Raw genomic sequence first — 26,160 nt, 5'->3', positions numbered from 1 at the left:
TTCCAAAAGCACAAAATCCTGACTTTTGAAAATGACTTTCTGAAAAAACCAATAAACCAATAAGCATTTTTCAAACTTAATCCCAAACATGCTCCTAGCACATTGTTAGAGAAGATGAGTACGCCGACTCATATACGTTGATAAGTTTACTTGATAAGTTGATATATTTGTTTACTTCGTGTCCAGTAATGGTAGGTGTCAGGTTTTGATTGCTTCAATATTTCAACATCTATGAGCCTATCAGGAGCAGACCTATACGAAATATATGAGGACCAGCCACCCCCTTAAAAAAATTTGTGTTGTTTATACAAGAAAATCACGATTGCTCCAAATAAAATTATGGTTAAACTCCTGCTTGTCCTCATGAAAATTAATCTGGGTTCGTCACTGTGGCTATTTTGTTAAGTTTACTAGTCAACTTGTGTTTATGTTAAAATGTGTAGTGCATTCTTTTAATTTGTATCCAAAAATACATTTGGGCTTAGAAATGTTTATTTGTGTTTTGCATTGTGGCAGCCCGTGGCTTAAGTTTGTGGTTTACATCTGAATATCTGATCGTCGACTCCATCATTCAATAAAGAAGGGTTCTATCGCTCAGTATCAAGAGGTCTATATACATAATCTTCTAATTATATTCTCTCTCACCGTCTTGCTTGTATCGGGTTTGTTCTCTCCTGTTCAGTCTTGGATTCGAGTGTTTAGGGTTCATCACATTGATGTTCCGATTGTTTGTATGAGTATTCGAGATATTTTCTTTCATCAATTTGTTATTGTTTACTCTGTTGAGATTCGGATCATACGCTTGGGTTTGAGTCTGTATTTTGTGTTCTTAAGAGTTTTGTTACTAGATCGTTGAGATGACGATCAAGATTGTTAGTTTGTATTTGGTTCAGATTGTATATGTTTTTGGCTTCACATCAAGAATATTCGATAAAAGTATAGTTTTCTGACATTTTATTTATTGGCTGATTTTGATAATTACCTTTTTATTTGGCAGTAGTATATTGTATTTAATTATTTATTCGAATAACACAAGGAGCACACAACATAGTGAAAGATAAATGCATAAAAAGAACCCTATGTGTATATACACGCTAATAATACCTTTAAATTGGGCATCTTTTGGTCATGGCGATTACTTAAGCGTAAATAAACCTTTATGCTTCAAAAAGTTGCTACGAACCCACTTTCATGGTTTCACGTGCCCCTAAAGCCACCACAAACACTAACCTTATAAGCCCATCATTGACAATTTTCAATAGTATTAAAAGGCTAGAAAAATACCTTTTTATAGTTAAATATTTATTTAAGCATAGCCTATTTTATTTATAGGTAGCCACAACTTTACACTGGAAGTAGACAACGTTCCTTATGAAAAATAAATACTAAATTGTGTTACTAGATTAAATTCAGATCACCTGATAGAGTTAATACATAAGTCATGAGTATTGGAATATAATTTTGTTATAACATGAACGTTTTAGTTAATGCAATAGCACAAGTTTTATGCCAAAATATGAAAGAATAACGAGTGATTAAATTACATCGTCTAAAATCATCCATAAAACATTTTCACAGTTAATATAACTTTATGATTATCATTTTAATTGAAAATATATACGATTAAAAAAATCAAGTATTTTAAGCAAAATTATTAAAAGTTATGTAATTAGGGGTGTGCACAATTTGGTTCGGTTCGATTACTAGCCTCAACCGAGTTAACCTATCGGTTTTCAGTTTATTTGGTTAGTTTTTTAGTTTTTGGTTTGGTTACTTTCGGGTGGTAACCAAAATCAAACACGGGATAAAAAAATTACTTAAAAATACATGAGATGGATGCATAAATACATTAATTTGAAGGTATAAATACATAAAATGTTAAACTAAATACACTACATGGAGGTATATATACAAAAAATGAAAAAATGATGGTATAAAACATGAAATTAAGGTATAAAAACAATAAATATATGAAAATATGAATGGTTCGATTATGTAGGACACAAAAATAACCGATAATCGTTTTTTTCAAAATATATGAAAATATGAATGGTTCGGCTATGTTAATTCGGTTAACTTAGGGTTAAAAAGACCGATAATCGCTTTTTGATTAATTTATTATTAGTTAATTTCGGTTCGATTTCGTCAGTTTTTTATTCGTTTTGATTTCTTGCAATTTTGTGTGTGTATATAATTCAGGAAATGCTTGAAAAAACTATAGAATCAAAATTCCATTAAGTTACAACTATACCTTTGAAAAGAAAAACCGACAATATACAATAATGATATCCACAAATAAAATTGATCAGGCACAAAATATCAAACATAAAAGAGTGGCTTGCTTGTGGGCCATGGCGGCTATACTCGAGTCAACTATATGTCATTTTCGAAAGTTACTATACACAACTGGTGGGGTCACCACCTCACCAACAACCATCAAACAAAACTTCTAGTTGTGATTGACAAAGTTAATTGTTTTCATGGTATTTTGTGGCTTGAAAACAGTTACTTGTAACATGTTCTAGAAACTCGGGAGGTCATCATATTCTCATCCGTTTATATGTATTCTCCATTGCCAATTTGCCATGTCTTGCAAAGGAATATATTTTAAGGGTTCACTTCATTAAAGTTACCAAATTAGTCTTCATAATCCTAACTTCTACTTATGAGCAAAACTAGAGAGGTAGTTGACTTGACCGACCCATAATCAAATTAACAGATGAATCTGAATCGTACAAAAACTTATGGGTCCGTTTGATAATTTTATGAAAAAACGACGGTATTGGGTTGGTTATTGTTAACAAGGTTTTCATATATGTCAAAATTCAAACCAATTATATGTGGTTTTTTTTTTAATATTACAAACTATATGTATATTTTTAATGTTCGTGATATAGTAATATATGCATATGTGTGTAACAATTTATTCCATGGTAAATACATTTCAAGCTCAAACTGTAAAGCCTAAATAATGCCTAATTATATTGTTTTGAGCTATTATTAATTTAACTCAAATTCACACCGACCAGTTATAATTTTCAAAACCATTAACCGAAACCTCCATAATGCATCGGTTATGGACTTACTGGTTACGATCATCCATTAACCGACTTCTCAGTTATGGGTTTAGGTCAAAATCGTTCCAAACTGACCTAGACACACCCCTACATTTTATTGACGTGACATTCAAGGCCATATGAAAATCTAAGTAGAAATGCCGATATCAACCTATACCATAGAACTTTATATTATAGAAACGATTGAGTGCCATCGATTCACCGAATACTTAAAAATGATACTAGTTAAAAAAAAAAAAAAACTTAGATCTCATTTATTTTATGGGGTTATATATATATATATATATATATTTAATTTCATATGCTTAAAAAGAGGGGGAAAGATAGTTATTTTTGTCTTTAGTAGAATCTAGAAGAAGCAGCAGCAGCACGTCATAATAGAAAAAACTTCTGCTAATTAAATGGTAGTATGAAACAAATCATTTATATAGCAACCATTTTGTCATATTATTTGTAATGATCAATTTTATAGTCTTTATTTAATTAATTTTATAACCATGGGCTTTAATATTGTTTGCAACGAATTTAAAATTTTAACTTGCAACTAGTTTTATTAAACAAGTTTTAGGTCATGTTTGGTTGCTATAGATTTATTATTATAAAACAACCACGTTGATCATATATTCATAATTTACATCCGTAATATTTTAAACAAAGAGTCGTACAAAATTATCAAAATATCGCTCAATACTCAAAGAGTTTATTGTGCACAGAAGCCACACAATAAGTGGATCATCCGTAAAAGATCAGCAAAAAATGCACAAAGAAAATACAGCAACAAATAGTCAATGTTGCGGTCGGACCTTACATCGGCCGTGCAAAGTTCAATCCAAAATGTACAGTAAGCAAAACAAACGACTCATAGTTGATATCAGTCTAACCATCAAAAGTTTATGATGACATGCCACTCGATATAGCTTTAATAGTGTTAAAACAACATTTTATATGAATTCTAACACAAAACTTACAAATGTTAACTGCCCGTTTTTTTCAGCATGTATTAGAGCATCACGGACCCAAAAACTCTGACTCAGGGTACCTACCCAGACATGAAAGAAAATGGGTGAGAAGAGACGGGAAGATGATGGATACAATGAAAGAGAAAGAGAAGGTAGATGCGTTCCGCAAATGTTTTTACACTTACACTTTTGAATTGTGAAAAAAATTAGTGATGTTGTAATAGTGAGAACAAATTTTATGCATTCACATTTATTTATCCTGAAAGGAAAAAAAAAACTATTTTTGAAAACTTAACATTACCAATAAATAAATCTGAGACAAAATATAAATACCATTTTGTACAAAAGCATGTTACATGCTAGGGAATCCATTGTCAAAGATAATTCAATAATTATTTAATGATATATTGATTTTTAATGATTCTAACTATTGTCTTTTGGTCACTGCTGGTTCTAACTAATGAATTGGCTACTGATGGTCCCAACTTTTAAAGTATTTGTTCCTAATGGTCCGCAACTAACAGAATCCTAACGCCGTTAGTTTCAGGTCGTCAGGAAAACGTTTTTGGCTGGAAAATTCAAATTTGTTGCCGGAAAACACCACCGCAACCACCGCCAATTGACTCACCGCTAACCAACTACCACCACTTGAGCACCATCAACCGATTCTGACGATGGTTCTAAGGTTTACGACGACCTCAATAATTGGGGCTTTTACTAGAAAAATGTTCCTAAAGGTCCGATATGAAGCTACCAAGATGTTTGGGACGAAAATGTTGAGTTTTCGGGGAAAAAAAATTGGGTTTTCCGGACAAAATCGTTTTTTTCGTCGACCTGAAACTAACGACGTTAGGATTATGTTAGTCGCGGACCGTTAGGAACAAATACTTTAAAAGTTAGGATCATTAGTAGCCAATTCATTAGTTGGGACCAACAGTGACCAAAAGGTAATAGTTGGGATAATTAAAAACCAATATACCTTATTTAATTAATCTCTAAAATATTATAAAATACTAACTAATATATATATATAGGGTTAGGTTAAAATAAAAACCCACTTGAGTTATGAAAACTCTAGAAAACCATTCTCAACCACATGTTTTTAATTAAAGTTTAAATCTTGTGGTCCACAATTAAAGTTAATAAAAAATGTAAACATATATATACAACATTTTCTCTCTCCTGAAAACATATATAAAAATTAGTAAAAAAATGTTAAAAAATAACAAAAAAATGTTTTTTTGATTTTTCGATGTTTTGTATTAAATGTAACAACATATATTACGTGTGTAACAAAAAAAAACGATGTTACATAGGGTTTTCACGGGTTTTCACAACTCAAGTGGGTTTTCATTTTATACTTCCCCTATATATATATATAATTGAAAAAAATATATAAATGTTAATTAAGATATAGTAAACGAGCCGAGCTCGACCCTCACAAACTACTAGCCAAGCTCGAGCTTTAGAAACAGAGATCGAAACCAGCCGAGCTTGAGCTCAAACTCCGTGTAAATTAAACGAAGCTCGCTTGCACCCCTAAAAAAACTAAGTGATCTTATAAGAATACTTTATATGAAATTTGTCGCTAGTTTCCAGCTAGTCTTTTATGAATTTTATCGTTAATAAAAAAAACTAAACTATTTTAAGAAACTTAACATCTTACTATATTATTAAAATAATACAAGGTTTTCACATGACATTCAACTAGCATGTTCACATAGGCTTCTAACTCATCAATTTTTCATTTTTATAATTTCCACATGTTAATTTGAACATTAATTTTACACATTAACTGCTAAGTTGAAGAAAGTTTTAAAATAAATTGTTATAATAATCATTTATTGAGTAGTAAAGACAATTAATTGTTTTCATTATTATTTTTTTAATTTTGAGACTTCATATTTTATTTTTTTTTGGATTTTGAGAAATTATTTATGAACGTTTGGACTAGATGTATGAATGTTTGGATTGAAATGATGGTTTAAATCATGGGGTTTAGATTATATTGTTGCTTTATTAAATGCACGGTTTATTAAAAATTATAATTATTTTCTCTTCGTTATATTTACATTTTCCGTCCGTATATAACACAGAATCTAATCTAGTTATCCAATATATAAATATGAGACAAATATAAACACCATTTTGTACAAAAGCATGTTACATGCTACAGAATCCATTGCCAAAACATATTCAATTCTTTCACAACAGTCAAATTATTATTAGTAGATAAAATGAATTTGCACCCCTAAAAAAACTAAGTGATCTTATATGAAATTTGTCCTGAGGATTTTGCTAATTTCCTTCTAGTCTTTTTATGAACTTTGCCGTTTAAAAAAAAACTAAACTATTTTTAGAAACTTTCATTATCCAATATATAAATCTGAGACAAAATTATAAACGTGGTGCCCTCTCGCGCCCCTCTTTTTCCGCGCTCGCGCCCCTCTCGCGCCCCTTTTTTTCCGCGCTCGCGCCCCTCTCGCGCCCCTCTCGCGCCTCGGTGGTGTGGTGCGCCTGCCTCTTTTTCCGCGCTCGCGGAAAATTATAAAATTATAAAAGAGGGGCGCCTGCCTCTTTTTCCGCGCTCGCGCCCCTCTCGCGCCTCGGTGGTGTGGTGCTCGCGCCTCGGGGCGCGAGCGGATGGGCTCACGCGCCCCCTGTCGCGCTCCACACCCCTCAGCCTAAGGCTGAGGGGTCTGAGACAAAATTATAAAAGAGGGGCGCCTGCCTCTTTTTCCGCGCTCGCGCCCCTCTCGCGCCTCGGTGGTGTGGTGCTCGCGCCCCGGGGCGCGAGCGGATGGGCTCACGCGCCCCCTGTCGCGCTCCACACCCCTCAGCCTTAGGGCGCGAGCGGATGGGCTCACGCGCCCCCTGTCGCGCTCCACACCCCTCAGCCTAAGGCTGAGGGGTGTGGAGCGCGACAGGGGGCGCGTGAGCCCATCCCACCGAGGCGCGAGAGGGGCGCGAGAGGGGCGCGAGCGCGGAAAAAGAGGCAGGCGCAAGAGGGGTAGCGGCTGGGAATAGGCGTGAAGGGGTCTTGGGTTGCGTAAATAGAGCCGTTGGGCTCTTTGTTTATTAAAAAAAAAATTTTTTTTTCTCTATAAAACCAATATCACATATCACATACCAATATCACATACCATCAACCCATTTTAACCATATCAAACACAACTTCAATCTCCAAACTCATATATAATATCCCGAAACCAATTTTTTTTTTAAAAATAATGTCGTCGTACTCGTCTGATTCCGACTCCTCCGAAGAGGATGATTTGCTTCTTCATGTAGGGGGAGTTTTGACCGCAACCGTGGTCAATCTCTTGCAAAATCAAGCCCATCAACCCCGACTCCCGAGGGTTAGAGCACCACCTCGTGATCGTGATCGATCGGGTGCTAACGATACTTTGATGAGGCATTATTTTAGCCCTCAACCGGTATACGCGGAGTCGGATTTTCGAACTCGTTTTCGAATGAGCAGGCAATTGTTCACGCGTATAGCGAGTGATTTAGAGGCACGGTATCCCTTTTTTCAACAAAGGGAGGATGCTAGGGGTCTTCCCGGTTTTACCCCTCTTCAAAAATGCACGGCTGCTATCCGTCAATTAGCGTACGGCATCTCGTCGGACGCTTTGGATGAGTATTTACAGATGTCGAAAAGGGTTGCACGTGAATCCCTTCATTTTTTCTGCCAAGGTAAAAAACATTAATTTTACTTTTTATTAAATATTTATTACATTTTGTAATATATATTGTACGTAGGAGTCATATCGACTTACGCTAGGAGATATCTGCGTAAACCTACAACGTATGACATCCAACGCATATATGAGGTGCACGCAGAAAAACATGGTTTTCCTGGGATGCTAGGTAGCATCGATTGTACGCATGTTGGATGGGCTATGTGTCCAACGGCCTGGCGAGGTCAGTTCCACCGTGGTGATCATGAAGGGCCGACCCTCATACTTGAGGCGGCGGTGTCACAGGATCTTTGGTTTTGGCATGCTTTTTTTGGTGTTGCTGGGTCAAATAACGACCTTAATGTTATCGATTAGTCACATTTGATCAACGACCTTATCGACGGGGTTGAACCACCTCAATCTTTTCTTGCAAATGAAGAACTCTTCAAGTACGGGTACTATCTGGTCGATGGTATTTACAACGAATGGGCTGTGTTAGTTCAAGCTTTTACAGATCCAATCGCCGACAAACGGAAGTATTTTACGAAGAAGCAAGAGTCTGCTAGAAAAGATATTGAAAGAGCTTTTGGAGCTATAAAAAAACAATATTATGTTATGGCGAACCCGATACGTTATTGGACTCGGGAGAGGATAATGGACGTCGTCTACACGTGTCTTATCCTACACAACATGACGTTAGAAGACGAGGGCAAAGCTATATGCCAAAACTACCAAGGTGACATTCCGCCACAACCGTCCACAATCAGTGATCAACAAAAACTTCATAACATAGCAAATATCAAGAGCCGTGAGATACACGGGGGTCTTCGACATGAGTTGGTTGAACATTTGTGGGCGAGGCGACCAGATGATCTTGTATTAGATTAGTTTTATTATTAAATATTATTGTTTGTTTAATTTTTAGTATGTTTTTTTTTATTATGAATTTTCAAAAAAATGTGTGTTTTTTTAAATAATTTCTTGTTTTTTTAATAATACGTTTTTTTAATACATTTATAAAAAAATAAAAAAATAAACCGCTCGCGCCCCCTCTCGCGCCCCTCCACACCATGCCCCGGGGCGCGAGCACCACAACCAACACCCATATTATCAAGTTTCTCTCTCTGCCACACGTCACAATATTATTGGCTGGAGCCCCCACTCGCGTCCCCTCTCGCGCCCCCCACACCCCTCAGCCTAAACACCATTTTGCACAAAAGCATGTTACATGCTACAGAATCCATTGTCAAAACACATTCAATTCTTTCACAACAGTCAGATTATTATTAGTAGAAAAAATTAATATATTATTATTATGATGCAGCAAGACCACCACTACCACAAAAGGACACAAATCATTGCTTCATTACTATTTTCTCTTTTTTCTTCCCATCCTTTTAAATTACAAAACTTGATCAATCTTTCTCACTTATCACCACTTTCAACCCAATTATTAATCATCAAGCTTCAATTTTTATTATTATTTTTGTTCTTCAATCTTCCTCCTTCAAAACCCACCAATTTCTTGGGTTGTTTACTTGATTTCCAAGATGGGTGGAGTGATTCATTCATAAATATTCTAAACCCAGGTAAAGATTTGATTTTTATGATATGGGTTTGAAATTAGAGTATGATAAGTGTAAAGATTATTCAAAACCCTGGTAAAGATTTGATCTTTATGACATGGGTTTGCTATAAATTTGAAATTAGAGCACAACTAGTGTAAAGATTATTCAAAACAGAAGTAAAGATTTGATTTTTATGATATGGGTTTGCTAGTAATTTGAAATTAGAGCATATTAGTGTAAAGATTATTCAAAAGAGAAGTAAAGATTCAATTTTTATGATATGGGTTTGCTAGTAATTTGAAATTAGAGCATAATTAGTGTAAAGATTATTCAAAACCCTGGTAAAGATTTGATTTTTATGATATGGGTTTGCTAGTAATTTGAAATTAGAGCATAGTGATTAGTAAGTAGATGATCTTGAAATTTTTTTATTGATATGGACGTCTTTCTTGATTCATTAGAATTAAGATTCCGATCAGAATCAGGTTAGATGGATTATCCGGTGACTGGAAACAGCCATCAGAGCATAATTAGTATAAAGATTAGTAAAAATATAATCTTGAAATTTTTTCGAACCGAGGGTCGGAAGTAGCCTCTCTATTCCTATGGGGTAGAGGTAAGGCTGTCTACATCTTACTCTCCTCAGACCCTACCATAGCTTTGCTATTGGTGAGATTTACTGAGTACGATGATGATAATCTTGAAATTTTATGATTGTCTAATTGATATGGGTGTCTTTCTTGATTCATCAGAATTAGGATTCCGGTCATAATCCGGTGAGATGGAATCTCCGGTGGCCGGAAACCGCCATCAGAGCTTGAGCAGAAACAGGACAATGGAGAAAAGAGATGATACATCTTTGCATATTGCAGTGAGAGCAAGGGATAAAGATTCAGTTTTGGAGATATTAAGTAGCACAGATGAACAAGAATTAAAGGAATTGCTGTCAAAAACGAATCAATCCGGTGAAACCGCGCTTTATGTTGCGGTGGAATATGGTTGTGTGGATATGGTGAGGGAGATGATGAAATATTATGAGTTAGAGGCTGCTGGAATCAAGGCTAAGAACGGGTTTGATGCGTTTCATATCGCTGCGAAACAAGGAGATCTTGGTATGAATTTGAATATTAAGTTATGCTTGTTTTTGTATGTGCTAGGTTGTTCATTAATTGTTGATTCTTGAGGTCAAATGAACTGAATTTGAGTTGAAATTCGATATGAAAGCTAAATCAGATGATCAAATAGGATTATAAGTGCTACAAAGAGATATAAAGGGTGGATCTCTAGCAAGATCAACATAAAATCTTGATTTTGGGAAGTAATAAGTTTGACCAAAAAAGTCAACTTGTATCACTTTCTTGGATCGGTTTACCGTTTGCCTAATAATTTGGTATATGTGACAAGATTAGTTCTTCATGACCTTAGCCTTTTACCTAGCATGAATTTTCCTTCATTTGTTCTTAAGTTTGACCTGAAAAGTCAAACTTTGACTTTTCTTGAAATGGTTTAGTTGTTGCTAATATTGTACCGCATATGAGTTCTTGATAATCAGAACCAAAATCAAACAATGAGGCATAGAAGTTGGTTAGGTATTTTTACATATATGCTAAGGATCCAAAAATCTTGAATTTGGGAATTTATGAATTTGACCAACAAAGTCAACTTGTTTCAATTTCTTAGAACAGTTTACCGATTGCTTATGATATAACTAGTTCTTGATAACCTTTTCATGAATTAGCCTTCATCTTTTTCTTAAGATTGACCTGAAAAGTCAAACTGTCCGGTTTTCTTGAAACCACATAGTTGATTCAAGTTGTCTCATTTAATTTGTATCACGCTTTTTAAAATCCAATCTTTAGCATTATTGACACAAAGCAATCTTGTTTACTGTATCTCAAAAGTCAAATCTTGAAGCAATTGTTTCTTTTCAGAGATATTGAAGATTCTCATGGAATCACAATCCGAGCTTTCAATGACATTTGATCAAACAAACACAACGGCTTTACACACGGCTTGTGAACAAGGTCATATTGAGGCGGTCAAGTATTTATTGGAGAAAAATAGTGGTATGGCCACTATAGCCAAAAGCAACCATAAAACCGCGTTACATTCATGTGCACGAAAGGGTCATTTGGATGTAATGAAAGCCCTTTTAGAGAAAGTGCCTGAAATCGCCACTAGAGCTGATAAAAAGGGTCAAACCGCGCTTCATATGGCTGCTAAAGGTCAAAGTGTTGACATTGTTAATGAACTTATTGCAGCTGATGATGGACTGTTGAACATGGTTGATAAAAAAGAGAATACTGCTTTGCATATAGCTACACGAAAGGGCCGCGTAGAGGTAATTGTAAATTCTTATGCTTTCGTTTTAAGAAAGTTGACTTTGACTTTTGAGGTCAAAATGCTTTTTTACATTCGGGTTTTGTTTGGAAGGCAATTTAATGAAAAGTTTGATTTAAAAGGTGGTATTTTGACCTCTGAGATTGTAATACTTAAAGATTACCATAGTAACATTTCAAGAAAGTTGACTTTGAATCTGATTTTGAGGTCAAGATACTAGCTTTTTATTTGGATTTTGTCTGGATACTATTGCAAGATCATTAACTCCTTACTATTGCTTGATTCATGGATCATATATTTTCGAAGGTACTTAATACTGTCATAATTCATTTAAAGAAGGTTGACTTTGACTTTTGAGGTCAAAATGCTAGTTTTCACTTTGAGGCCTTGTTTGGATTGCAGTTAGTTATAAATTTAGTACAACTTTTGATTTTAAAAGGTAGCAGTTTTACCTCTGAGATTGTAATACTTTATCATAATAATTAACATTTCGAGAAAGTTGACTTTACATCTGACTTTTGAGGTCAAAATGCTAGCTTTTAGTTTTAAATGTTGTTTAGATAGTATTGCAAGTTAACTAACACATGAATATCGCTTGATTTCATGCTTTTCATTTTTTCAAAGGTACTTAAGATTGTCATAGTTCCCCTTCAAGAAAGTTGACTTTGACTTTTAAGCTCAAAATGCCAGTTCTTAAACTTGAAGTTTATTTAGTTATGCTTGCAAGTGTAGCTCCAACATTTCTCTAACTGTAGTTAATATTATGAATTTTATTATCCTACTTTCCATTAATCTTAAATGGGAATGAATCCCTTACAGAATTAATTCAAAAGATTTTGACTTTGACCTTTTAAGTCCACAAAAGTCAAAACTCATGAATATTGCTTAATTTGCAGATTGTTCAAGCACTGCTAACCCACAAGGAAATATTAAAAAAAGACGCCATCAGCAAATCGGGAGAAACCGCACTCGACACCGCCGAGAAATTCACCCGATCTGAAATTGCAAAAATCTTACGAGAACACGGATTCGTTAATGCAAAGTCAATAAAGAAACCACCACCAGCAACCACCACGGCCCGAGAGCTCAAACAAACAGTGAGTGACATCAAACACGAGGTCCATGACCAACTCGAGCACACACTCAAAACTCACAAACGCGTTAAAGGCATCGGAAAACGTATAAACAAAATGCACCATGAAAGCCTCAACAATGCCATCAACTCCACCACCGTGGTGGCGGTCTTGATAGCCACCGTCACCTTTGCCGCCATATACCAGCTGCCCGGACAATATGTTGACGGGTCCGACGGGATCCCACCTGATAAAGTCTTAGGTGAAGCAAACATAGCGGGAAATCCCGAGTTTATCATTTTCTTGATCTTCGACTCGCTTGCGTTGTTCATATCACTGGCAGTGGTGGTGGTTCAGACGTCGATCGTGGTGGTTGAACGACGGGCTAAGAAACAAGTGATGGCAGTTATTAATAAGTTAATGTGGTTAGCCTGTGTTTTTGTGTCAGTAGCGTTTCTTGCTCTTTCATTTATTGTTGTGGGAAACGAGCGGTGGTTGGCGGTTGGGGTGGCGGTTATAGGGTCCGTTACATTGGCATCGACACTCGGGACAATGTGTTATTGGGTGATCATGCATCGGATCGAGGCTAATAACTTAAGGAGTATTAGACGGTCGGCGAGGAGTAGCAAGTCACTCTCGGGGTCGGTTTCGGTGCACTCGGATTCGGAGAATGATGATTTTAAGAAACTGTATGCCATCTGATTTGATGAAATAAGTTTCTTGATCATCATCATATTTGATTTTTCAATGCCAATGAAACCATTGTTTTGATGTAAATGCAAATGAGAATACCATGTTTTGCAAGAATACATGGTTTTGACTTTTGAACAAAGTTTTACAAAAAAAATGACAGTTCTTGCAAAGTATAGGGTTCTTTTTTGTATATTTACATAAATGATGGTTTAGAAGTTAAAATTGAGGGCATCTTTTTGCAAGTTATTTTGGTTGTTGACTTGTTGACTTGGTGTATGATCACCTCATATGTATATATTAAAGAGAGAGACATGATAGAAGGCATACATGTTTTGAGATGCTGAATTTATGCATTAGTTGTACTATTTGCTATGTGCATTGATGGTTGTACCCTAGGTTGGTGGATGGTTATATGCTACACATGGGATTGTTGTTATTGTATTCAGTATAATAATAAACAATTCTAAAGTGTATGGGGCTTATTAAGCATCTTATCGTGAATTGTTGTTTTATGCATGTTATTCATATGAATGATTGATAATGGTTTCAATAGATATGCTTACTAAAGATATTTTAATAAATACACATGCTAGATTAGTATTGTTAGGGACGGTAATGAGTTAGGTTTAGGTATTTCTAAATCCATACATGATTATTAAAGTCTGTTCTAAACCCATAGGTTTTAATCGGGTAATTACCTATCAGATTTTCTCACCGGGTTTTCAATCGGGTTTTGATAAAATACCCGATGGGTATAACTGGCTCAAAACCCGTCGGGTTGCTATCGGGTTTTGAAAAAATATAACTAATCGATTACAAAAAAGGTTACCATAAAGATAAAATATATTAAATAATTGACATAAATAAGTTTCGACAAATAATATATTAAAGGTATGTGTATATATATAGGAAAAATGTTGTTTGAAATCCGTTGTTATCATGAGCACTCTTGAAATCCCATATGTGATGTAGGAAGAGGCCACATATGCAATCTCATTTATATTAATAAAGATGGTATAAGGGTATTGTTGGTATTTCATGTTTAAGGTTAAGAAGTGTTTGAAAAGTGAGAGATGTTAACTTGTACCATCACATTTTTAATCTTTCTTTTATTTATTTATTTATTTATTATATCTCACATACTAACACAAACAGCAAACAAGTCACGATCTCTCTCTCTCTCTCTCTAAGAATCAAAGACCACTTCATCTTCTTTTTGATATGTGGCTACCAGACTAAAATTTCTGCCACCAACAAGCTTCACCCCTCGGTTCTCTGATTTACGTTTGTTACATTTACTGGTGTTATTCAAAGAATTCGCTAGTTTACATATGTAAAACATGTAAAGTATGCAAAGTTATTAAAAGAATTCGTTAATTTACATTTGTAAGGTATGTAAAAGATGTAAAACACGTCTGCATGTAAACATATGGAATGTCTGTTTTTTGCTTAATGTAAAATATGTAGAAGATGTAAAGATGTAAAGCATGTCTGAATGTAAAGCATGTAAAATATGTAAAATATGTAACGATGTAAAACATGACTGAATGTAAAGCATGTAAAATACGTAAACATATCTACGTTTATTACATGTGTCATACATTCCAATTTACATTTATTACATTTACTGGCGATTTACATTTGTTATATTTCCTAGGGTATTAATATAAAGGTGGAGAAAAAACGCAACACACCTCCGAATATCTGATTTTATGATAAATTGTACATCTTTTTGGAGAGTGAAACACCTTTTCCTTGATATGTTAAATTACATACATACCCTTATTTCTTATTTTAATCAAAAGATGGTGGATTCATGTGGGGCCAACACAACCAAATTGATCTCAACCATTCATTTAATAAATCAATGGTTATAAACTGAGTTTCAATGGTTTAATAGTTTAGAGAATGGTTTCATGTTAACATTTCCTTAATTCTCTATATATGTGTGTGTGTGCATACACACACACATAATAAGCTATGTGGGGTACTTCGGGTATATAATCGGGTAAATGGGTCTATGTTATCGGGTATATTAGAAATCCTAAACCTATGAAAGATTACAAAACTAATCTCAAAACCTAATGGGTCGAGTATTACCGTTCCAATTATGTCGGGTTTTGGGTTTTTCCATCGGGTTTGGGTTTCATTGTCACCCCTAAGCATTGCTTGATCTAGAACAAACCTTGTATAATAGGTGGGTTGGGTTTATTCTTAAGTTAAAATGGGTTTAGGGCAACTCGAGGTTGTATCGAAACAAATGATAAGCCATGACTTGTTGAACATATTGATATCTATCAGATCTACATAAAGCATGAACTCAGTTAGGTTTCGTGTTCGCATACGACAATTAGGTTTTCTTGGAGGCACACATAGTAAACCGTGACAACAATATTATCAAGTTATGCTAAAGTTATAGCATGCACGGTAAGAGGGTATGTGATTAAGATTGATAAGATAATAGGGCACTACATCAAAGGTGTTAGAGTGAAACACATCTCCCCAAAACTTTTCTCAAGGTATGGTTTGCATTCCATAAGGAAGGGAACATCAATGACTCACCACATCGAGTCAAATGGTAGTCATTGAAGATTAGACTACAAATACTACAAGATAAAGTTAAAACGAGATGAGTATCATACACATGCTATTTTTCCCTTAACTAAGTTTTAGTTAAGTTTTCCTATAAGCAGGGGTGTTCACGGCTCGGTTCGAAACCGTGAAACCGCCCAAACTGGTCATCGGTTTGGTTTCACGGTTGATTTATTTTATCAAATTTCGGTTGATCAGTTTCAAAAATTTCAAACCGTAGTGAACGGTTTGTACCAAAAACCAACCGTATAAAACCAGACCCGACCGTCTAGTTTAATTATATTTAATTTTGTAAGTAGTTCATACTATATATATATATCAATATTTGTTTTAAATATAAACCGATAGTTTATATATAATACCATATTAAAATATTAACTAAATACTAAATGAGAAATGAGTTGAGCCCAAATCTAAAATGCACCAACAATCAGTTATTTGACCTTTAGATTTGTAAATTTATATTACATACTAAATTAATATATATCTCATGATCTTAGACTATGAATACCAGACCTCTTCCACTCATCACCATAAATATATATGCATCTCATTATTAAATTCTATTAAATTACTAAACGTGACTATGAACCGAATGAATTGTATTTTAAATATGAACTTTTGCAAATTATTCACAGTTTCACTACAAATTTATCATATCTTATTTTGAACATTTTATATAAAAACCCAACATACTCAAACCGTGAAATCAAACCGGAACCAAACCGTAACTAACAGTTTGGTTCGGTTTGAGAGTTATACGGTTTGGTTTTGGTTACAAGAATAAAAAACCGTTACCAACGATTTGGTTTACGGTTTAACCTAAAAACCACAAAAACCGGATCGTAAACACCCCTACCTATAAGACATCATAGCGTATCCTTAATATTCACATCAAGTCACAGAAGAATAGACTACAAATACTAAAATATATAGTTAAAACATAGGGGAATATTATACACTTACTATTTTTCCCTTAACTAAGTTTTAATTTAGTTTTCCTTAAGACATCATAGCATATCATATAATATTCAAATCAAGTCAAACAGTAGTCACTGAAGATTAGACTAAAAATACTAAAAGATACAGTTAAACTAAGGTGAGTATCATACACTTTGTACTATTTTTCCATTTAACTAAGTTTTAGTTAAGTTTTATTATAAGGCATCAAAACATATCTTATACTATTAGTTATTTTGTTCACAAAGAATTGTTTTAGTATTATGCTATCTAGTAGTATAATGGTAGTAATGTATAACATAATTTTTTTAAGCGGAGTGTTGTCATGAGATATGAAATGTGTAATCAAGTAGAATAGTTAAATCTTTTAATAACCATATTAGGAAATAGGAATTGCACAATTGGTGGTTATGAACCCGTTTCTATTTAAGTCGGACGGTTTTAATGCACTACCATTGAACCAAGTAATTTGGCGATCAAGCCATATTTACTGATTTTCCCATTTTGCGAAGTACTAAAAATCCAACAAGGAAACAAATAGATATGAAGAGTCATATCTGAACAAACGAGCAAAATACTCAACGTCATATTTGAGCATAAGAACTACAAGATCTACATAATTTTTGTCTAGATTTTAGTTTCTTTTAACGTGTTTATACTATTTATAGTATTAACTGGTTTTAAAATTGATGCGATCGTCAGGCTAGTAAATTGGTAGGGTTTTAATATAATAAACGTGGTCATGGGTTTGAGTCACACGGATGACGTCAATAAATTAGCACCAAACCAAAGTAGCTACAAAGATAGGCTCCGGAGTTCTTCTGCATATAAGGAGATCCATATCCGGAGAAACACTTTCGATTTGCAAAACGGACCACCGTTAGTCTCGCCACAGCAGTGACCAGCCTCCAACATAAAAACCAGTAAATCAATCTTAGAGTCAAAGTGTAAGTGAAAGTAAGGAGTTAAAGGTCAAAGATGTCTTACCTTGTTCAGAAACCTACTATCAATAGTTTAATGCTGGTAAACGTCATTCTCATCAGGTGGGTCCTATTCCGTTAATAGTGGGACATCCCGTATCTGATTGGTCCAAAATCACACGCGAGCCAATCTTTCAACCGTCATCTTATTGCGCAACACACAAACTTATCTTTAGCATGATTTAAACCAACGGATTAAGCCGTATTCGATCTATTTACTCCATTCAGCACACCCCCAACTAAATCTAGAGCTGTTCAAAAAACTCGCGGCTTGAAGCTCAGACTCATCGCTCGCTCGATAAAAGTTCGAATAAAACTAGCTAAAAACACATGATTCAAATTTCAAAACAACCTAACCTAGTTTAGCTCATTTTTTAAACTGAGCCAAACTAAACCCAAGCTCGGCTCGTTGGCTTGAAGTTACGCTCGTTTAACTTCAAAATTAAACTCAACCCTAACTAAACTACCTCGTTTTATTTCAAACTTAAGCTCAAATCCACTCTAACTCGATTTGTGAACAGAAGTTACCCCAACCGGGTAGAGATCCGAGTCTAAACTCAAAACTCTAAACACGTTGTACACTTGTGTCACCATCATCATCATATTCACATTCCACGCTGTCAAACCAATCTATCCAACGGCCCAGATTCACCCTCGGATTGAGTAAATCACAATTAAACGGCTCACATCTTCCAACTACACATTAACATAACCTCTCTCCCAACACCAAATTCCTCTCTCTCTCTATTTCCTCCACCACCGTCTTCCGCCGTCAAACCACCGTACTCCGCCGCCGGAAAATCCAAAAAAAATCCGAAAAAATGAGGATCCTAACCAAAACTCTCACCGCCATCACTCTCCTCTTATTCCTCTCCACATCTCCATCAACGGCCGAGATAAAATCCCTCAAGATCCGATCCGACAACCGTCCGATGATCCTCTTCGAGAAATTCGGATTCACTCACACCGGCTTCGCCTCCGTCGCAATCTCCGCCGTCTCCGTCACGTCCACTCCGTCACGTCCCACGGATGGCGCCAATGAAGAAACACCAGTCGAACCCCGACAGATTACGAGTAACCTGAGGGTTAGATAGACGTTTCCCACGAGGGGTTAATTCTGGCAAGATGGTTCTTCCGATAATCTGCAAAACAGACACCGTGAGCTCGTCACTAAGAAAGGGGGGGTTCCTCCTTGTGACCACCCTCCGGCGTGAGAATCAGTCTATATTACTCTTTGAATAATAAAGTATATTAATAATACTAGAGCAGTTATCAGGTAAATTATACAAGATATTAGATGATGAAATGATATTACCATTTGATGTCTTTTATAGCCGAAGGTGGGTTTCCAAGGAGGTTTAGCCGGCCTATTACTCTGCCAACTGTGGCCTACGCACGTGCTCTGCTGGTAATTGGTGGATAGGTAGCGGCTGACAGTGACCAGGCGTGCTGTTCACTTTTCCTTTTCCACCAACTACAGGCTAGGCACGTGGTATGGCAGGAGTTGGTGAGCAGGCGGCGGCTAATGGTCACAGTGCTGTGGCGTGTTGCCATGCTGCTGTTAGTGAGCTGTCGTATCGTTGGTCAGATCTTTTGTCCATACCTCGTCAGGTATCACACAAAAGATCCTCCATTATTATACGGACTGGCTCATTTAGGCGGGAGTTTTCCCCCTCCCGCCTTTATGCGGGAAAGTTCCCGGCTTTGCTCATTCATTCTTCAGGTGACTACTGAATTATTACGAGTTGGAGCCTTTATGCGTGTAGCCATGCTGCGCGGGTGGCCAGTCCCTAATGGCGGGTATCCGCACCTGCGGGAACAGGGGATACTTGGAAACCATAGGGAGGCATTTCCTGCGGGACCAGCTTGCGTACCGCATGTGAGGTCGTCACAACTCTGAGCGTGGTGAGTCCTGCAGGTTTGGTAGGTCGCGGCGCAGACGTCCCTATGGTGAAGTCTGCGGGTTCAACTGCGCAGACGTCCATTTAAGGAGTCTTGCGTGTTCAACTGCGCAGACGTCTCCTTTTAAGGAAGTCCTGCGGGTCCTAACCGCCTCTGCTGTGACCTACCTCTTCAAGCACGCCTCGGCTTCTTCTTACTATCCGAAGAGTCACTCATCCAAGTCCTCTTGGAGCTTCAACAAAACCCTAGCTTCTGCGTAGTAGACTCCCAATTCATCTCACTGTTATTCACCTTCCGAGATCTATCGCCTCCGCCTAACTCGTCGTTTAATAAAACGTATCCGGTTACTTATCCGAACGAGTACTCGTTGTTTTTCGCCAACTGTAACCCGCAGTCGCTGGTTACAATGGACGTAAAAACCGAGCTTTACAATACGAATACGAATACAAATACAAATACGGAAACCAGGGACTATTTGCCAGCTGGAATGACTCAGCTGCCTTCGCTTTATTTTATATTCTCCGTGGTTTATATTTGTTTCTTAGGGTTTTGGATTTCGTTATGTTTTAAAAATAAGCGGTCCGTGCATAGGATCCATTTGTTAATGGGCGGTTTGCTTATTATGAAGGCGCTTAACTTAATTTGCGCCGCGGAGGATAAACATTATGTGAAGGTTACTGGGACTCCCCATGGATGGGATGTATTGTTTATATCTTTCAGTTTATTAGAGTCGTGTTGTTGTTTACGGTTATTGTGTTGATTGGGACCGGGTGGTCGTTTCTGAAGCCGTTTTTGCAGGAGAAGGAGAAGCAGGTTTTGATGATTGTGATTCCGTTGCAGGTTTTGGCGAACGTCGGTTGTGGTTGGGGAGACGGGGCCGTTTATTAAGGATTGGGTGACGTGGAACCAGGTGTTTTTGTTGGTGGATATTATTTGCTGTTGCGCGATTATTTTCCCGATCGTGTGGTCGATTCGGTCGTTGCGAGAGACGTCGAAGACGGACGGGAAGGCGGCGAGGAACTTGGCGAAGTTGATGTTGTTTAGGCAGTTTTATATTGTGGTGATTGGGTACTTGTATTTTACGAGGATTGTTGTGTTTGCGTTGAAGACGATTGCGGCGTATAAGTACAAGTGGGTGGCGAGTGCGGCAGAGGAGATTGCGAGTCTTGTGTTTTATTTGGTGATGTTTTATATGTTCAGGCCGGTTGAGAAGAACGAGTACTTTGTGCTTGATGATGAGGATGAAGAGGCGGCTGAGATGGCGTTACGGGATGAGGAGTTTGAGCTTTGAAACTGCGTGTTGAGGTTTGAGGATCGGTTCTTCGTTTATCTTTCATACTTGTCTAGATGATGATGATACACTGTGAGTTGCCAACTTAAACTTGAGTTAGTTTTTTGTGAAACGGTTTGATGTTACTTACTTTTATTTTATGTCATAACAAATATGGATTTACTGATAGCGTGTGTTCAAAGTTTTGTATTTTCGTATCGGCTTATTTGTTAATTTGTTCATTGTTGATTTCTTTGATTTATTGCGTACTTCAAATACATATCTGCCTACATAAATATGCAATCTTTAGAGAACATCTTTTTTCGTAATTAGAACTGTTGGATACTTTTAAGATTAGCATGGTTTTCGACTTTTCGTTTCTGCACTGTATATTTGTCGTTTTAGCGTGCATGGCAACATATCTGCTTTTTCTTGCATTCCGTACTTGATGGCCAGGGCTGTAATGCCTCGATTGTTTCGAAACATAATGCCTTCAGATCTTTGTTTGGGTAACTTATGGTTTTAGACTCGTTTTTTAGGCAAAAGCTTTAAGGCTTTTTACTCACAACTATGATTGTGACATATTAGTGATAGATTACTAAGCCAGTGATGTAGGCTCTTGATCGGTAGCTTTGAGTAGATATAGATATATAAGTACTGTAACTGTTCGGTTTGGAGTAATCGAGTATGGGTACAGTTGTGAGCTAGATGTTCATCTGCTCAAAACGCACCTGTATACTGATCATTCACGTGCACACATTTGCGACATTGTAAGACTGGAACCGGTCTTCTGGCTTCAGTGTCTCTGAATTCTAACTCGTTGGTTGTCTGACATCTTCCGAGTTCTTGTGTGGTTCAGTTCTCATACAGATAGTTGAGTTTCTGTCGTCTTCCTGTTTGTTCTTAAGTGGTTTATAGACTATAAATGGTGTATAACTGTAAGTTGCATAAAACTGGTAGTGTACAGATCATCTTCTTTCAAACTAGTTCATTTTTAACCTTCAGCGCCCCACCCGTGTCTCGCTAGCAGAGATCTTATGTTTGAATTCGACTAGTTTTTGCCTCCTTGAAGGCCATCTATCTAGTAAAGGAACTCGTTCATTTTCTGAAAGTGTTTTGTCACAACATCTTTCTTGTCGTGTTGTGTCCGCTAAATTACCCAATTAGCCCATTAAAAAAAATGATTTGATGAAATTAGGCCTTTAGTAACTGTGCGGGTGTGGGTCGTTATGTCTTCGACTCAAAAGTGTTTTGATGATGAATGTAGTTATTACGGAAGATGCATAAGATTATGAATTGATGGGTCAACATGCCCATCGTATTAGGGGCAATACTTTTTGACACGACCTAATCACGACACTAAAAATATGTTTTAGGTTGGCTAACACGATTCGTTTTTTAAATCATATCAACCAAAACAAGGCACGTTAATAAGTTAATGCGAACGTGACCCAAGTAATAAATAGGTTAATACGAACATAGCCTATATAATAGTTTGATTGTGTTGACCATTTCATAAATGCTGAACCATCAACATGGAATGCAACTTCAACAGTAGAATCCATCAAAAATCTTCCAGCTCTTGTTAGGGATGAGTATCCATTCAATCGAAAATCTGGATGATAAACTTCTTAAATGGAGTTGATCGTGTACTTTTAATCATCGATGGACCATACTTCACACTTGTAGAAATTCCCGCTGTTCCAGTCACTAATAAAATTTCGGAAATCCTTCTCTATGGAGCCCAAACCTCGATTGTTTTAGAGTGTTGACGAGATCAAGATTGCTGAAGCTGATGAGAAAGCTAGATCCTTGCTTATTGTGGCTATTCCTAACGATATCTTTCAGTGGACCTACTCGAATCAACAAAAGATCTACGGGATGAACCGCGGAAATTTCTTGAAGGAGGTTCTAAGATGAAGAAGAACGAAAAAATGAAGTGTCTTAATAATTATGGCTCATCCAAGGCTCAACCAGAAGAGAGAAAAAAAAATTGTTTTCTGAACCGAATAGAAACCAAACCGGTACTCTTTGAAACTAGTTTGGAATCATAGAAACCGTAGGTTTAGGACTGGTATATAATCCTCTCCATTGAAACTAGTATGAAACCAGTTAAACCAAACCGAAGTGTTTGGATATAAACAAAAACGAACAAAACCGGTCTAAAACTTAAATCAGTTTGTAACAAATCGGTTTTGGCTTTTTGTTGAAAAAACCAAACCGGTCGAATTTTTTAGGTCAAAGAGATTATGAGCTTAAATGATAATGAGGTTTATATTAAACTCGAAAAAATCGATGGTTAAATATGATGGTTATTTGAAAGGAATATGCATATGAATGTAAGCATGGAAGATTGTTATTACTTATCGACCATCGGTTATGGAGGGGGCTTTAAAGCCTTTTCACAGTGCCACATCACTGCCGTATGGGCACTGACCCCGAGGGGCTTTAACATAATTAATTACATGAAAGTAATTGGAATTTCAACGAACTTTGTGGCAAAAAAAAACAAATTAAAATTAGAGAGAACTTCGGTTTTGATCCCTGTGATTTTCTAAAATTATCAATTTTGGTTCAATAGTTTATTTTAATCTTTTATGGTACAATAGTTTCAATTAACTATCAGTTTTAGTCCAATCCACTAACGTCATCAACCAATGGTTAGTTAATAAACTTTGAGGGTCTTTTTTGTATTTTTAACAAACTTTTAACAATAAGAAATTTTGGGTTTTTACCAAAATTAAGTTTTATACTTTTTTTTATTTTCTAACTATTATGGTTTATTATATTTGTTTATTTATAAATATATATATTTTTTATTTTTTTACAATATTTTTTTTCAAAATTGGAGCTTTTATGCAACTGTGTATTTATTTATTTGTATTTGAATACTTTTATTTTTTACTTTTTATAGCTGTAATAATATCTAGGCTTTAAAAAATAGAATATTTATTTTTTAAGTTTCATTTTAATTCTACACTTCTACTAACTATAAATAATTTAGAAAACTTAGCTTTTCTGCTTTTATTTCTCGGTAGTAAAAAGTGCATATATTTATTTTATATTGTTTTTTTTACTTTTCTAATGATGGAGGGTTTTTGAAAATCTGTTTATTAATTTTAATTTTTGGTTTGTATTTTTTTTTTAAACAACTAAACTTTTGTACCCTATGGAGTTTGAAACAATTATTTCACATCTTAATCACATTGCCAACCCATCAAAATGGGAATGACATCTTGGTTTGTATTTATTAAAAATATACACTTGCATAAAAACGTCAGTTTCGAAAAAAATTATATTTATTAAAAATAAAAAGTGTACAAATATTTATATATAAACAAATATAAGAAACCATAATACTAAAAAAATAACAAAAAGTATAAAATTTAATTTTGGTAAAAACCCAAAAATTCTTATTACTAAAAGTTTGTGAAAAATACAAAAAAGACCCTCAAAGTTGTATTAACTAACGGTTGGTGGATGACGTTAATGGATTGGATTAAAACTGATAGTTAACTGAAATTATTGTACTATAAAAGTCTAAAATAAACTATTGGACCAAAACTGATAATTTTAAGAAATCAGAGGGACCAAATCAAAGTTCCCTCTCTTAAAATTACTTGTGTTGCAATTGGGCTTATGCTAAATTTAAATGGGCTGAAATTGGATATCAAAAGTAAGCATGGCTCAAAGGTGGAACGAGGTTAAGGAGGATTAAAAAGACTCGATAGTATTATTGTTTGGATATCAATTAAGGTTTTTTCTTCTTTATTTTGACGGCAGAAGGTTAACAGAAAAGTTTTTGACGGCCACGATTAGGTAATATATATATTTTTTTTACTGAATATATGAATTATAACAATTGGATACGCATATACTGATGTGATTATTGTTTGGTTATATTAGGGACAAGACACGTTGTAGGTTGTGTCCTAAGTTAGTCAATCAGTCAATATAGGTTATACTCAATATAGTTAGGGCTGCTACTTTTACTCGAAACCCGAAATCCAATCCGAAAAAACCTGTATCCAACAGGGGTGGCTCGTGGGACAGCGAAAACAAGTTAGGGCTTTAGGCCCACACTTGGTTAAGGCCTCCAAGTCCAAAAAAAACATTATATATAGATATATTATAATAGGTAAAGTAAACTCAAAGTAATGTATTAGTGTGGTGGTAGACTTGGTTATTACTAAAGTATAGGTTATGAGTTCAAAACTTGTAATAAGCAACCTTTTCTTTTCTTAAAAATTGTTATGAAAAAGCCTCAAAATTTTGTTTCGATTTAGGCCTCCACATTCGTTTAGCCGGCCCTGGTACCCAAACCCGAACTAACCCGACTCGAAAAACCCGATCCCGAGAAAAGACTAACCCGAACCGAAGTAATTCGGGTTGGTTCTCGGGTTTGATTTATAAATTTCGGGTAAACCCGAATAAACTTTTAGTTTTGAAATTAAATATATTTTTAGGAATAATAGCTTAGTCTTAGTTACTAAAGCTACTAGAATCTGAGCCTAATCGACTGTGTTGTCATTCAAACTATTATGGTTTGGTTGTTTATTGTTAATTTATGTTTTCCGTTTATTACTAATATCAATCGTAATCGAACAACCAAATCATGTCTGATTGAAGACGTTTATGGTTCGAGTTAGTTACTTAGTGTTACTCTTCTTTTGAATTTGTTTATGTGACTTTATCAAGTTATGTTGGTTTATTATTTAATTATTTGCATTACGAGCAAACAAAAATATGTTGTTTTAATTTTATCATTGAAGTTATTTATTTTTTTTTTGTTTTTGTTTAATTTTCTAGGATACTCAAAACCCGATTAACCCAACCCGAAAAAACCCGAACCCGAAAAACCCGTGAGAAATTTGGGTTGGGTTTCGGGTTAAGATTTAAAACTTTGAAACCCGAAGAACCTGACCCGAGAAACCCGAAACCCGAAAAACAACCCGAAGAACACCCCTAAATATAGGTTATGTCTGTACATTGTAACTAACCGGATAGTTAATCAAATATCAAGTTAGAGCGTTCTCAATCCGTTCTCTATAATTATGCGAGTGAAT

The 26,160-nt window shown here is 35.6% G+C and overlaps 1 protein-coding gene and 2 pseudogenes across 3 annotated transcripts in view; all 3 read left to right on the top strand.

The window, feature by feature from the left end:
• The window catches only part of LOC143626810 (proline--tRNA ligase, cytoplasmic-like), a 265,181-nt pseudogene that overhangs the window by 85,508 nt on the left and 153,513 nt on the right, over positions 1 to 26,160 (top strand). The gene's annotated exons all lie outside the window — the stretch shown is intronic.
• On the top strand, positions 9,102 to 13,650 carry LOC143626897 (ankyrin repeat-containing protein At5g02620-like). 2 transcript variants are annotated; one of them, XM_077096833.1, is made up of 4 exons: positions 9,102 to 9,305; positions 10,037 to 10,396; positions 11,216 to 11,625; positions 12,521 to 13,650. In XM_077096833.1, exons 2-4 carry the CDS (start codon positions 10,066 to 10,068, stop codon positions 13,397 to 13,399), a joined length of 1,620 nt encoding a protein of 539 aa, XP_076952948.1. In that variant the 5' UTR covers positions 9,102 to 9,305; positions 10,037 to 10,065; the 3' UTR covers positions 13,400 to 13,650. The 2 variants fall into 2 exon arrangements, with proteins under 2 accessions (XP_076952948.1, XP_076952949.1); XM_077096834.1 differs by lacking the exon at positions 9,102 to 9,305 and adding an exon at positions 9,607 to 9,625.
• On the top strand, positions 18,744 to 21,311 carry LOC143626805 (protein CANDIDATE G-PROTEIN COUPLED RECEPTOR 7-like; annotated as a pseudogene).

This window comes from Bidens hawaiensis, unplaced genomic scaffold (assembly GCF_021521415.1).
Source record: "Bidens hawaiensis isolate Kalapana, Puna unplaced genomic scaffold, B.hawaiensis_p1.1 tig00004525_1, whole genome shotgun sequence".
Lineage (NCBI taxonomy): Eukaryota > Viridiplantae > Streptophyta > Magnoliopsida > Asterales > Asteraceae > Bidens > Bidens hawaiensis.
This window is presented reverse-complemented; position numbering and strand designations above follow the sequence as displayed.